This window comes from Ailuropoda melanoleuca, chromosome 15 (assembly GCF_002007445.2).
Source record: "Ailuropoda melanoleuca isolate Jingjing chromosome 15, ASM200744v2, whole genome shotgun sequence".
Classification (NCBI taxonomy): Eukaryota; Metazoa; Chordata; class Mammalia; order Carnivora; family Ursidae; genus Ailuropoda; species Ailuropoda melanoleuca.
Genome location: NC_048232.1, coordinates 16,777,152 through 16,792,411, shown reverse-complemented (window position 1 = coordinate 16,792,411; position 15,260 = coordinate 16,777,152). Strand labels below are relative to the sequence as shown.

General features: G+C 38.7%; 1 protein-coding gene across 1 annotated transcript in view; it reads left to right on the top strand.

Annotated features, from left to right (window-relative positions):
• Nucleotides 1-15,260, top strand: part of NSUN6 (NOP2/Sun RNA methyltransferase 6) — a 78,060-nt gene that overhangs the window by 12,679 nt on the left and 50,121 nt on the right. The window contains exons 5-7 of the mRNA XM_034643920.1: nucleotides 5,143-5,252; nucleotides 6,924-7,077; nucleotides 15,035-15,116. Coding sequence (XP_034499811.1) covers nucleotides 5,143-5,252; nucleotides 6,924-7,077; nucleotides 15,035-15,116 — 346 coding nt within the window. The remainder of the gene's footprint in view (nucleotides 1-5,142; nucleotides 5,253-6,923; nucleotides 7,078-15,034; nucleotides 15,117-15,260) is intronic.

The following is a 15,260-nucleotide window of genomic DNA, read 5'->3' as shown; positions in this document are numbered from 1 at the left end:
GTCTGCTTCTCCCTCTCCCTCTGTCCTGCCCCTGCTTGTTCTCTCTCTCTCTCTCTCTCATGCTGTTTCAAATAAATAAATAAAATCTTATAAACTTATCCATTTGGTTTTTAAAAAAATTTTTATATATGTTTTAGTGGGACATTCTCATAATCCCACTCTTTAATTCATAGACACCTGATTTTTAAACCTGTTTTACTAATTTTTTCTTAATCTGAGTACCTTCATACTATTTTCCCTCCTATCTGTATTACTGTACTATCAGAAAATCCTTTCTTTAATGTTGTTGATTCACTTCTTTATTTATAAATATTGCAATAAAAAATTAAGGTTTTAGCATGTTTTGTGGCCCTGCATCAACTCTTACATTTCTTTTCATCTTTGCTGCTTCCAACTTTCCCCTTCAGCAAAGCTGAATTACACCTTGATACTTGCATATATGGCATCTTATGTTTTTATACAATTAGTCCTAGTGTTGAGGGATCCCCAAGACCACTCCCTGGCTTGATGACTCTAGGATGACTCATAGGATTCAGCATATAGTAGTACTTGTAACTATGATTTATTACAGTGAAGTGATTTGAAGCAGAATCAGCAAAGGGAGAGGGCACATGGGAAAAAGTACGGGGAAAACCACTTGAAAGCTTACAGAATTCTCTTCCAATGGAGTCACACAGGAAACACTTAATTCCCTCAGGAACAGGTTTGACAACATGTAAGGTGTTGCCAACCAGGGAAATTCTTTAGCGACTCGGTGTCCAGGATTTTTATTTGGGTCTGGTCATGTAGGCACTCCCTGCCTGGTACATGCCCACATTCTGGCCTCTCAGAAGGAAAGTCATTGTTGGCCGTAAACCATACTATTTGTACAGATGATTTAAGCATAGTGAGCTATTCTAATCAGTTAATAGTGGGTGTCCTCCTGAAATCTAAGTTCCCAGATGGCAGCCAAGGACCAACCTTACAACCATGCTGTCCAAAGAAAAGATAGTAATTCAAAATTGATATGTTAACTCTTTTCTCTAGTCTGTCTTTCTGTCCTCTCCATGAAATGGTTATTCCCATAAAAACAGTCTGTTTAAAACTACAAGATACCATTTGCCAAGACATTTTTTGAATTGGTGCTATGTCTAAGACACAAGGGTGTTACAAAGATGAATGAAATGCAGTTGATTCATTTAAAAACATGAAACCTTTGTATGAGTCAGACTGTTAGAAGTGCTACGGTGAAGGTATCAATGAAGTACCATCAGGGCACAGAATAGGAAGGACTGAGTGAAAGGAAGTTGGTAAAGATTTTCTTCAAGTAGATATTATTTCAGTTGAGCCTTGAAGGTGATTAGGCATTAGGCTGCTGGGGTAAAATGGTCAAGGGTATGTGAGTGGAGAGAAAAGTATGGAGGCATGAAAATGTAAGGTGGCTCATGTCAAAGTGATCAGGTTTGGCTACTTAGTCGCTTTTTCAGAGAAGGTGGTGAAACGTGAGGTTGAACAAGTTGGGAGAGGCCAGCTGTGAAATGTAGGGGTTTTTTTTGTTTGTTTTCTGGTTTTTGTTTGTTTGTTTTTTTAACTAAGAAATGTTTAGTTTCTTGCTTAGAATATAGGAGCTAAAGAATACTGATAGTAGCATAAAGCTATTTTCCAACTGTTGGAGATCATGATCCATTAGTAGGTTGTAAAATCAATTTAATGTCTTTTCTTTCAGCATTTTTTTAAAAAGAAATGGAATATTTCATAATCTGTCATATTGCAGTGCACATACTGAGGGTGTTTCTTGAAACATTTGATATAAATATAAGGGTATAAATGTATGTGTATAAACACATACATACATACAAATGTTTCCTGAGTTGTGATATTAAGTGCATTTCTGTGGGTTACAGTCAAAGTTTGAAAAAAAATTTAAAAGATAAATTATAAGACTGGAAACAAATCAGGAAATCATTTCAGAGTGTTTTATTTCCAACAATATGGTAACCTAGATACCTGAAAATGTTTCTGCTACATACACCTAGGAAGAGTAAATAAAAAATAAGGTAGGCCATAAAATGCACAACTGAGTAATTGAGAATGTAAGTGAGATATTCAGGGGTTAGAATGAAGAGTAACTGAAAACAGAGCAGTAATCATGTGAGCTGATATTTGAGGGTTGGGAGATGTGGGAGAGGAGGTGGTTGGTCTTCTAAATGTAGGGGTTTTCCTTTTAATGTAGGAAATAACAGGTTATGAACAGTAGGAGGTGGGAAATATCCAGCAGTCAGTGCAAGACAATAATTAAGAAGTTGGATCTCTCATCTTTTTTTAAAATTTTATTTATTTACTAGAGAGAGATGGCGTGCACAAGTTGGGTGGGGGGCAGAGGCAGAGGGAGAAGCAGGCTCCCCGCTGAGCAGGGAGCCCGATGCGGGACTCGGTCCCAGGACCCCGAGAACATGAGCTGAAGGCAGCCACTTAACCCACTGAGCCATCCAGGCACCCTTGGATCTTCTTGTCTTACTCAGGGTCTGGGTTGAAGAAAACAAATCTGTGAATGTGGAACTGTGGTTCCATACCTCATAAAGTTTTGGAATCTAAATTCATGCTACCCAAGTGGTCTTGAAACCTGCAATCTGGGAAATTAATATAAAAATTTGATCCCAAGCCAATTCCTGAGGTGCTTGGCAAAAGCCAGGCAAAACCACTTTTGAGAGGCACACATTCAATCCAGGCCATTCTCATGGTTGAAAGTTGCAGGAGAATTCAAACCACCATGAGTGAGAACAGCATATGCCACAAATTGAAGGATCAGATTCCCCCCCACACTTCAGCAGATTAGAGCTGTCTGGTAGAGGCTTTAAAATCAATGTTATTAAAGTGATTAAAAACAAAAGCAGAATCTAAAGCATTAAGATCCTAAGAGGAAAAGAGTAGAATTAAAAGAATGTCTAGAAATAAAAACACCATCCTTAAAAAAAAACCAAACCATTCAATGAGCTAAATTGTAAATCAGACCCAACTGATGGAGAATTATTGAAGTAAAAGACCATAGGAAATTATCTGGAATGCAGCAGATTGATAAAGAAATAAAAATGTGAAGTTGAGTCCAGTCACAAATAGAATGAAGAGATACTTCATATTTCTAATGAGTTGCAAATGTAGAGAATAGAAATAATGAGAGACAATATTCAGAAGTGTAATGACTAAGAATTTTCCAGAATTGATGACAGATTTAAGAAGTACAGTGAGTCTGGGGGCACCTAGTTGGCGCAGTCCATTGAGCATCTGACTTTTGTTTTCAGCTCAGGTTGTGGTCTCGGGGTTGTGGGATCAAGCCCCGCATCGGGCTCCAAGCTCAGCACCGAGTCCACTTGGACTCATCCCCCCTCCTGTTGCCCCCCCCAATAAAGAAATAAAATCTTTTAAAAAAGAAGTACAATGAGTCTAAAGCCAAAAGTAAAAATAATTCCATGTCTACTTCAGAATGAAACTGCGGAACACCAAAACAGTTGAAGGTAAAAAAGGCAAGAAGCTATTTCAGTAATCAAGTTAGGAGCTGATATATGCCTGATGTTGGAGGATGGGTCCGGAAGACCTGTTAGAGAATTAGAGGTGGCGTGATTTGGTAACACTACGAGTGTTGAATTTGAGGGTTTAGGAGGAAGGGATGTAAAATGATGTTGAGGCTTCCAGTTTACATTATTGAGGCAGATGACAACACTTAGTTCAAGATTGGCAACAGAAAGATGGAAAGATTTGGGATGTGCCAAGGATGGAGGATCAGGGAAGAGTAACATTGTTTAAGACTTGTTGAGTTTGAAGTAACTGCAAGAAACCTATATACCGCTACGTCCAGGTGATTAGAAATACCAGTTCAGAGTCTAGAAGGGCCGAACGTGAGAATACATGGGTCATTTTTGTAAGTGGTTACTGAAAGCCTGAGATTGATTGCCAAGAGTAGAATGCAAGGTGAGAAGAGATGCAGCATGTTTTGGAACATGGGGGAATGGACCTCTTTAAGAAGTAGATAGGTAATGAGCAGTGAGAATGTGAGAAGCAAAGGAGTGGTATAAAACTGAGAGGCTCAGTGAGATTTGACCGTCTGGAGATAGTGGAAGAAAAAGAGGGTATATTCCGTTCCCGCAGCAAGGAGTTGTGACAACACATGTGAGAGGTTGCCAACACGGACATGCATGAGAGACTCAGTGCTTAAGGTCTTTATTCAGGACTGATCACGGAGCCACCCCCTGACTTTTGAAAAAGTCTTTTCTGTGTATTAGAAGTGATACTCAGATGTTAGTGGTCTAAGGAATGAACGGCAGGTGAGAAATTGGAAAACACTCAAAAAAGTTGGATAGTAAAGGAAGAGGAAAAGACATCTTCTTCTGGTTTAAAATATGAATAGTTGACTACGCAGCAATATACCATTTTAGAAACGCTTTTGAATTCCTTATGTATTGTCTGTTTTAGTCTTTGAAGATAAGGACTTTATTTTTCTTCCCTTCTAATGCTGTTTTGGAAACAGCAGTGCTCTTTATTTANAACGGCAGGTGAGAAATTGGAAAACACTCAAAAAAGTTGGATAGTAAAGGAAGAGGAAAAGACATCTTCTTCTGGTTTAAAATATGAATAGTTGACTACGCAGCAATATACCATTTTAGAAACGCTTTTGAATTCCTTATGTATTGTCTGTTTTAGTCTTTGAAGATAAGGACTTTATTTTTCTTCCCTTCTAATGCTGTTTTGGAAACAGCAGTGCTCTTTGAATGATTAAGCAGTTTTTGGTGCTACTTTATTGCCTTCTACCAAATAGACCTCNAACGCCGGGATCACGCCCTGAGCCGAAGGCAGACGCTCAACCGCTGTGCCACCCAGGCGCCCCCAGCAGTGCTCTTTAAATGATTAAGCAGTTTTTGGTGCTACTTTATTGCCTTCTACCAAATAGACCTGTTTCTTTTCTTTTCTCGAGTGTGCCCCATCCCTCTCTCTAAACTACTTCCTCTATATTTATCCTTCTTTTTTTCAGCTTGCTTTTTCTTGTTTATTCATTCGTGGCATTATCTTGGAACAGTCAGGAATAGAGGTTATTTAGATCGAAACATTAAAAAGTTTGGTAGGGGTTGGAAGTGTATTACTCTGTTAAAATTGCTCATCTTACATCCCTAGGAAGAATATAAAAAAACAACGTTGTGAAGCAATTGTTGGAGCACAATGTGGCAATGCAGTGTTAAGAGGAGCCCACGTCTATGTTCCAGGAATTGTGTCAGCTTCAAAGTGTAAGTATAATGTTTCAGCCTCTCTGTGCAAGAAAAGATTCTTTAAAATCTGTATACATTATCAAGTGGAAAATGTATTAAGCTATCATTCGGATGTATTTCAAATTTACTTTTATCAGATATTTTCCAAGTTTTACATTTGGGATAGCCAGAAAGAGATTTATCTGATACGGTCTAACAAACTGGGCATCCATATATGGTTTTTTGCCAGTTTTTTTCTTTCCGTACAAGAGTGTGTGAGATGATGTTTATAGGATCATTACTGATTAATAGAGTGTAAGCTGTCAGTGAAATTTTATTTGTATTCTTAACTCCATTGCCCTCAGACTTCTGTTGTCATTTGTGAGGGTAACCTTCAGAACTTGGGGTCTTAATATTGGAATAAAAGCCAATATTCTTAATTTACTCACTCAGTTGATGACATATGCTTAATAAGTTAGTCACTGTGGTTCAGTCTTAATTTATTGGGCTTGAAATCAAGACACATGGGTTTTGATCTATTGGGAAGCTATTCAGTCTGGACTTCAGTTATGTTATCTGTGAAATAAATAATTTGACGTACATCAGGGTGTGCTAAACTGCCCACTGGCCAAGTCTGGCCCGTGTCTGTTTTTGCATGGCTCACAGCTGAAAATCGTTTTTCCATTTTTAAAAGATTGTTTAAAAAAAAATACAAAGAAGAATATGCCAAGAGACTTTATGTGGCTCATAAAGCCTAAGGAATTCACTTGCCCTTTATAGGAACAGTTCATTGACCTCTGATCTATGTGATTTGAACAGTCCTTCTAGCTCTAGTTGATAGACTGCTCACTACTGCTATCAAGTTAATGGGCTAGACAAATTTATGACAGGCTAGTCTAAGAACATGAAAGTGGAATCGAATCACCCATTATTAAAGTCACTGGGATTGGTTNTCACGCCCTGAGCTGAAGGCAGACGCTTAACCGCTGTGCCACCCAGGCGCCCCTGAAAATAATTTAATGAAATGGCTACAAAACCTAGATTTAATCAGCCATAAGAATCAACTTCATATGCTGTATAGTTTCAAGGTGTTCTGAGTATATACATATATATACATAGGTACACGTATATATGTATACAAACGTTCATGTATATACACACATGCACACACGTGTATATGAATGAATGTACTTATCATTAAAATCTCTGTCTTAATTGCTATAATAGGAAACCAAAGAAATAAAAACAGCATTATGGGATTTAGAAACATTTCTTTGAGGGATTTTAGTGTACATTTTTGATGAATCTTTTTAAAGGAAGCTTAGAACTTTGAGGATTGAGCCAAAGATACCAAAATTTATATGAAGTTGTTTAGGGAATGTTAGGTTTGGAAAAAATAATTTACATAGTAGATAGCCTTCGTTTTCTGCTTAGCTAAAGAGTTCCAACTTGGATAGGATGTTTTGAAGACTTGTATTTTTTTTTCTCCTAGAAAAAAAAGTCTCCAGTTAGATATATTGTTATGGAACATTTAAAAGTAAAAAGTTGTATTTTCTGTAAGGGGATATTTTGAGGTAATGAGCCAGTTTAGACCTCTTCATGCCCACTGTTGATGCCCTTAGATGTCCCTAGTCTAGCTTAAAAAATTTTCACTATTCTTCTGCCAAAATATAGTCTAATTAGTATAATCTGAATTTTCTTCTTTCTTAGTTATGAAAGCTGGAGATCTTATTTCTGTATACTCAGATATTAAAGGCAAATGTAAGAAAGGAGCCAAAGAATTTGATGGAACAAAAGTATTTCTTGGAAATGGGATTTCTGAACTAAGCCGCAAAGAAATCTTCAGTGGGCTACCTGAACTGAAGTATGTCATCAGGTGTTTTGGGGAAATATGCATTCTTTTTGGTGGTTCAAGGAAAATAAAAACGATGTAAAAAATATATCTGGTTACGTTATAAAAATATTTTTTTGGTATAAATCTGACTGAAAAATAATTGTTCAATGCATATTTCCATGTTTTTTTGAAAAATTGCTTTTGGGTAAAAGAGTAAATGCTTAGATTAAAGGGGCCACCTACATAAGTGGGTAGTCATGTTGTAATTGTCAATTTCAGTTTTCCTTTTGAATTTTATTGATTTGAAAATTTTTGCATCTTTCGGGGAACAGTACTCATCTTGATAAAGGATGAATTATGTGACCTATCCAGAACTATTTAAACAGTCTGATTTTGTGAAACGAAAAGCTTATGATTTTAATATAAATTAAAAAAAATTTTTATTAAAAAATTTACCAGAAAGCCAGCAATCACATGGCTACTCGTGGTCAAGAATTAATACTTGGATCTGGGGTGCCTGGGTAGCTCAGTCGGTTGAGTGTCCAACTCTTGATTTCAGCTCAGGTGGTGATCTCATGGTCGTGGAATCGGTCCAATTCCACAAGCGCTCTCTCTCAAATAAATCTTAAAAAAAAAAAAAAGAATTAGCATTTGGATTTACTCAAACCAAATTAAAAAAACAGTTTTAAATCATCTTGGGTTGCTACTGACTCTAAATAAATTAAATCAGTGGGCAAGCCAGAGTCATTTTGCTTCATATTTTCAGCCTGTTTAAGGAGTTCTGTGGACAGCTCCATTACTCCACAGTTGACAGCTGATGTAGACATGCCGAAAAGTGAATTTATCTGTGCAGAGCTGGACTACCTGCCTGATTCCTGGAAGTTTTCATGTCTCAGCAATCTGGGTTTATAGTTGAAATCAATTCTTCTGAAGAAAAAGATTATTGGATTAACTCTAGATAGCAGTACTTTCCAAGTGGCCAAGAGCAGGATTTTATTCTCCTTAGAAGACTGTATAAAGATAAAGCATATATATGTTGTGTTTATCTTTGGGTCTCTAATAGAAAATTCACATTTCGATTTCCTCCTTTCAGTCTATTATTAGTGATATACTCTTCATCCTCTCTCTTTTTTTGTGACTGGCTTAATTTTTTTTTTTTTTTTTACTGAATTATAATTGATGTATTGTATTTCAGGTATACAACACAGTGCTTCAATATTCATAGGCATTAGGAAATGGTCACCACAATAAGGCATTACCATCTGTGGTTATACAGAGTTGTTACAGTATTATTAACTATATTCCCTGTAGTGTACCTTACATCCCCGTGTTTTATTGATAACTTATTTCATCTAGTTTTTAACTTATTTAATCCCCATAACTTAATCCCCGTAACTCATTTATAACTGGAAAGTTAATCTTTTTCACCTTTTTCATTATCCTTACCCCCTTCTCTGGCAACTATCAGATCTCTGTGTCTGTGTTTCTGTTGTTTGTTCATTTGTTTTTTAGATTCCGCATACAAATGAAATCATACAGTATTTGTCTTTATCTGTCTGACTTATTTCACTTAGCATAATACCCTCTGGGGCTATGTTGTCATGAATGGCAAGATTTCATTCTTTTTTATGACTAATATTCCCCTGGGTGTGTGTGTGTGTGTGTGTGTGCACGTGCGCACATGTGTACAATATTTTTTTGTAGCTCTGTACTTTCAGTCTGTGTCTGTCTTTGGATCTGAAGTGAATCTCTTGTAGTCAGCTTATAGGTGGGTCTTGTTTTTTATCCATTCATTCATGCTATGTGTTTTGCTTGGATCGTTTAGTCCACTTTCATTTAAAGTAATTATTGATACGTGTGTATATTGCCATTTTGTTATTTGTCTTCTGATTGTTTTTGTAGTTCTTTGTTCTTTTCTTAGGATTTGATTATTTTAGTGTTATTTCCTCTTTATTTTTTGTGTACCTATTATAGGTTTTCGGTTTGTGGTAACCATGAGATCCGACTACCTTTGTAAGTGGTTGATCCACTACCTTTACTATATATTTGCCTTTACCAGTGAGATTTTTATCTTTCATATATTTTATTTCTAGTTATGGCCTTTTCCTTTTTGCTTATAGAAGTCTGTTTAATATTACAAAGCTAGTTCAGGGGTGATGAACTCCATTAACTTTTGCGTCTCTGGGAAACTCTTTATCTCCCCCTTCAATTGTGAATGGTAACCTTGCTGAGTATTCTGGATTGTAAGCACTCTGAATGTATCGTGCCATTCATTCTCTTTTGGCCTGCAAAGTTTGTGCTAAGAGATCAGCAGATAGCCTTATGGGGGTTCCCTTAAATGTAACTAATTTTTGTTTCTGCTGTTTTTAAGAGTTTGTTTTTAATTTCTTACATTTTGATTATGATGTATCTTGGTCTGGGTCTCTTTGGGTTCATCGTTTTCGGGGATTCTCTTTTTCTTTGATCTGGGCATCTGTTTCCTTTGCCAAATGAGGGAAGTTTTCATCTATTACTTCTCAGATTTTCTGCCCCGTTCTCTTTTTTCTTTCCTTCTTTCTTTCTTTTTTCTCTCTCTTTTTTCCCCACCTTTGGGGACTCCTATAAAGGGGATGTTAGTGCACTTGATGTTAGCTTACAGGTCCCCTAAACTATCCTCATTATTAAAATTCCTTTTTCCTTTTGTTGTTCAGTTTGGGTGATTTTTACTGCCTTGTTTTCCAGATCCCTGCCCTGTTCTTCTGTATTACTAATCTGCTGTTTATTCCCTAGAGTGTATTTTTATTTCTCTTATTCTTCAGCTCTGATTGGAACTATTTTGTATTTTCTTTTTGTTGAAGTTCTCACTGCGTTTATCCATTTTTCTCCCGAGTTTGATGAGCAATGTTATGGCTATTACTTTGGACTTTTTATTGGATAAACTGTTTATTTCCATTTTGTTTAGTTCTCTTTCTGATGTTTTGTGTTCTTCTTTTGTTTGGAACATATTCTTCTGTCTCCTCGTTATGCCCGACTCTGTGTTTCTGTGTATTAGGTAGTTCACCTACATCTCCTGATGCTGAAGGAGTGGCTTTATGTAAGAGGTGACCTGTAGGGCCCAGTAGTGCAATTCTGTTACCCTGGTACCCAGACACAGGTTCCTCAGGGGTGTTCCCTGAGTGGGCTATGTGTGTCCTCCTCTTGTGGCAGCCCCTTGACAGCTGCAGGTGTACTCTTGGTGAGGCTGGCTTCCCTCCCCTCCTGGTTGGCTGGAGGCCTATTCCTGATGACTACAGGTGTGCTGATGGGTGGAGGCCTATAGACTGCGAGGCTCTGCTGAGGGGCAGGGTTGTATGGGGCTCTCAGCGGGGTGTGCACCCTGGCATTAGCATTTTGGAGAGAGGATTTCAAAATGGTGTCTGTCAGCTCCAGCATCAGCAGGACAGAACAAGATAGCAAAAATGGCTATCACCAGTGTCTTACTCCTCAGGGAGAGCGCCCCCCCCCCCGCCAGTCCCCCTCAGCAGTTGCTCCAAGATTAGTAAGTAGGCCTACTTCACCTATGATCTGTGTGTTTTTTGATCTGGCTTTTGATCTTTTTTGATCTTTTTGATGTGGTTTTTGATCTGATTTGAAACCATTTGTACTGGTTTCTGGGTTGAGTTTGTGTGCAAACCCTTTGTGAGTGGGGTTTCCATTCCTTCCAGTTTTGTAGTTTTCCTGGACATACTCCCTGTTGGTTTTTAAGGCCAGATGTTTTGGAAGCTCATCTCTTCATGCATTATCTAAGGGTTGGGTTGTTGGATGTGGAGTTTGAATCTCTTCTCAAGGAGGTAACATTCCTTTGAGGTCTGTTCTGACAGTGGAATGATGCTCCAGGGGTGTGGTTTTGTCCTTAGCAAGACTGTATCTTTGCCTCTTTACTCGTCTTGGTGCTATCCCTTGTTGTGAGGGCTCTGTTCATCCAATTTCTAGGTCCCATTCAGTTTGTTGTTTGTGGGAGGAGGTGATCTCAGGATCTGATTATTCTGCCATCTTGAACCCTCTTCCACTCATCATTCTCTTATATTATTCAGTGTAGTAGTTCTAGTAACTTTGCTGACAGACTTTTCTGAGTAATGTTTGTTGGTAGGAGTAGCAGGCAGCCATCTTTCAGAAAACTGTTGATTTTTTTTTTAACTCAACTTTTAAACTCAGCGTTCAGTTAATGCTGCTAAGATTTCTTTCTCTGCCTATGGGAGGAAAACCATGCTTCCGTAACAAATGCTATACACATATCATGTATGTTTCTTACTATAAAATTTTAGAACTGTGTCTACTAGTGGTACTTTGTTATTCAGCTAGTAAATTTGCACCCTTTGGTTTCTTGAATTACAGCGTAGTTCAGTCATAGACTTCATAGAAATAGATTAATTTATTAACCAGCCTGTTTATCTTATGAGATCTGGTTCTTTGCATTATTATATGGAGGTACATATTACAAAAACAGTTTTATTTTTTATTTTTTTTAAAGATTTTATTTATTTATTTGACAGAGAGCACAAGCACGAGCAGGGGGAGTGGCCGGCAGAGGGAGAGGGAGAAGCAGACTCCCTGCTCATCAGGGAGCCTGATGCAGAACTTGATTCCAGGACCCTAGGATCATGACCTGAGCTGAAGGGAGATGCTTAACCGACTGAGCCACTCAGGTGCCCCTACATGTTTCTTTTAAAACTGTTTTTGTGGGGTGCCTGGGTGACTTAGTCGGTTAAGTGTCGGCCTTTGGCTCAAGTCATGATCCCGGGGTCCTGGCATTAGAGCCCTGCGTCGGGCTCCTTGCTCAGTGGGAAGTCTGCTTCTCCCTCTCCCTCCACCTCTCGCCCTGCTCATGCTCTCTCTCAAATAAATAAAAATAAAGTCTTTAAAGATAAATAAATAGAGTAAAATTTGCCTAATTAAAAAAAGTAGTCAGAAAGAAAGAAAGAAATATAATCCCATACTGGAACAATAATTGGTTTGAATTATTCTTTGTCGAGTTGTTTTAAGTTAAATACTGTAAAGATGGACTACTTGTGCTGTGGTCAGAAGGAGACAGTCAAAGAAATAGCAGAACTTGAAGCACTAGGTAGGAACCGGATTAGAAAGGCAGGCATATAAATGTTAACATTTGAGTATTTTTCAGAGGACTGTTGTCCTGCAAGTCAGAAAGTCATTTAAATTATGAAAGAATGAGCAGGTCATGGAATTCAAGGTGTCCAGTAATGGGTCCAGACTGGGCAGGGGGTGAGGTGTTGATCAAGGTCAGTGTGCCAATTGTCTCAACCAATGACTGACTTTTGAATGTGAGGCTGTGACTTTTCAGAAGGTTTCTTTGTATTTTTTCTGTTCGGGGCAGGAACTATGTGGTAAATGGTTAGATTTGATCCTGGCTGGAGCAAGGACCAAAGACTAACTAATTAACTAACTCTGATTTAATTCTGATTAAAAGGACAGATTCAGACATATCAAGTGGTTAACAAACGAGTGAGGATAAAAGGGATGGGAGGAGGGAGACAGGAGTTAATGTTTGTTGTATGACAAAGGGTGTTAGAACCAAGTGGACATTGTAGTCATAACCACTGTGGTTGCAGTCCACGAATATCTATAGAAATTATTTCGCTCTAAAGAGCAGCGTAAACTTATCCTATTGTGGCATAGTAATAATTTGGTCTTTGGGTTTCTGGCACACAGCTCCCCAAATCCTTGGAATCTCTGCCGTGATGAGTGTCTTTTGTATGCTAATGAGGTGACTGGTACCTGGGGGTCCCTAGATAGCTTCTGGAAGGCACTTGCCGGAGGAACCAACCTTGTAGTTAGAAGGGTGGAACGTGCAGCTCTATCCCTGGGCCTCCAGGGAGAGGAGAGGCCCTGGAAATTCAGTTCCTATCCAGTGGTCAGTGATTTAATCAATCATGCTTATGTACTGAAACCTCCATAAAGACCCCTAGGTGGTGGGGTTCAGAGAGCTTCCTGGTTGGTGAACACACATCTAGGCGCGGGGAGGGTGGTGATCTGTACACCTCTCCCTTCTCCTGTGCATCTCTTCCCTTTGGCCATTTCTAAGTTGTATCCTCCATAGTAAACCAGTACTAGTTAGTGTTGTTCTGGGTTCTGTGAGTTATTCTAGTGAATTTCCAAACCTGAGGAGGGAGAGCAGTGTGGAAACCCTCAAATTTATAGCCCGTTGGTCAGAAGTACAGATGGCAACCTGGGATGTGTAGCTGGCGTCTGGAGCGACACCGGTCTTTTTGGAACCAATTGTTGAGCCCGTGGCATCTCACAATAACCCCCAGCAGGTCATGCCGGGAGTGAACTGGAGAGAGGGACACCCAGCTGGTGCAAGAGAAAACCCCACCCCGTTTGGTGTCAGGAGTATTGTGGGTAAAATGAGCCCACCTACCTACATCAAGCCGAGTACAAACCATCCACATAGATGCTTCCCTGCCAACATGGGTTCAGCAGCTCTGAGCTTGTCTAGCTAGTGGACCTGAGGAGTGTGTTCTTGTTCTCCCTGCCTAGACTCTATTCCTTGTACTCCCGTACCTGGTTTAAATCCAGATTCTTAATCTTGCCTTTATTATTAGAGCGCACTTTTTCTGTGCCCATCTAATCCCTGGGACATGCTGTTGATTTCCCTTTGTCTTGCTCTCTGTGGTGTGGCCTGATACACCAGGCCATGTTTGGCTTTCTCCAACAGTATCTGTGTGCTTTCTCTTGCTTCTGATGGCCTGTTGACAGCTTCTCTCAGAAGGCGATGTTTGTCCTGATGAATCATCGTCCACCATGTTCTGTCCTGCGTCCTGGCCCTTCCTGCTCTGATCAGTACCACTGCCATTTATAGCACGGGATAAAGGTAGAAAAGCTCACCTAGAGTGTTGTGTCAGTACCGGGCCGTTATTCTCTAAAGAGATGAGAGAGTTGTGTGGCAACTCTGTGGTTGCTTAGCATCAGCATGATTCTGAAGTATATTTTTATTTTTCATACAAGCATCTAGCATAGTGCCTTGCAAACTGAAGCATTCAGAAAATGTTTATTGAATTAAAAGCTGCTAACGATGATCATGAATCTGTTACCAGAAAGATTAGAATGAATCAACAAAGACTCAGATGTTAGTCAGAGAAAGAGAACTACCATATGATCTCATATGTGGAATTTAAGAAACAAAACAAATGGACGAAGGAAAAAAAGACAAACCAAAAACCAGACTCTTAACTATAGAGAATAAACAGATGGTTCCCAGAGGGGAGGTGGGTAGGGGATAGGTGAAATAAGTGAAGGGGGGAGTAAGAGTATGCTTATCCTGGGGCGCCTATGTGGTGTGGTCCATTAAGCATCTGACTCTTGGTTTTAGCTCATGTTGTGATCTCAGGGTCATGAGACTGAGCCCCACATCAGGCTCCGCACTCAGTGCTGAGTCTGCTTGCGATTCTCTCCCTTTCCCTCTGACCCACCCTCTCTCATGCATGCATGCTCTCTCTCTCTCTCTCTAAAATAAATAAATCTTTAAACAAAAAAAGAGTGCACTTATCCTGATGAGCCCTGAGTAATAGATAGAAATATTGAATCACGGTATTGTACGCCTGAAATTAATAGAACACTGTTATATTAAAAAAAAACACTGCATTAAAAGTAAGAACGAATGCATTATGCTAACATAAATAGCATTTTTAATTAAATAGCTATGTTAAAAAAAAAAGATTCATGTTCTTTGCCTTTCTCAGTTTGTTCAAATCTCTGAAGAAACTCCTTTGTGCAAATGAAAAATTTATGTAACTATGCTTTTTAGTTTTCCTGATGACTTTCTGCTACAAGGAGTAAGCATAGACAATTCATAGGAATATCTTAAATATTGTGGTATTGAGTAAAAGAGTAAAGTTTTAAAAAGGCAGAACATCTTATATTTGTTGTGCTATGTGGGTATTGTTCCTGGAAATGGAGTCTGTATGGACTGTGGAATTTATACAGACTAATGTTAGATTTTTCTGCTTTTCAGAGGTATAGGCATAAGAATGATAGAACCGGTATATCTCAGCCCCTCATTTGACAATGTACTGCCCAGCTACTTATTTTTACAGGCAAGTATTTGTCAGAGTAAAATATTTAATGATATTGAAACATAACTTCAACGAGTCATTTCAAATCTAAGGTTTCTTTCTATTACCATATTTTTTTGTGATTTATTTTTCTGATCTACCTTTTGTTAAGCAGTAAAAAACAAA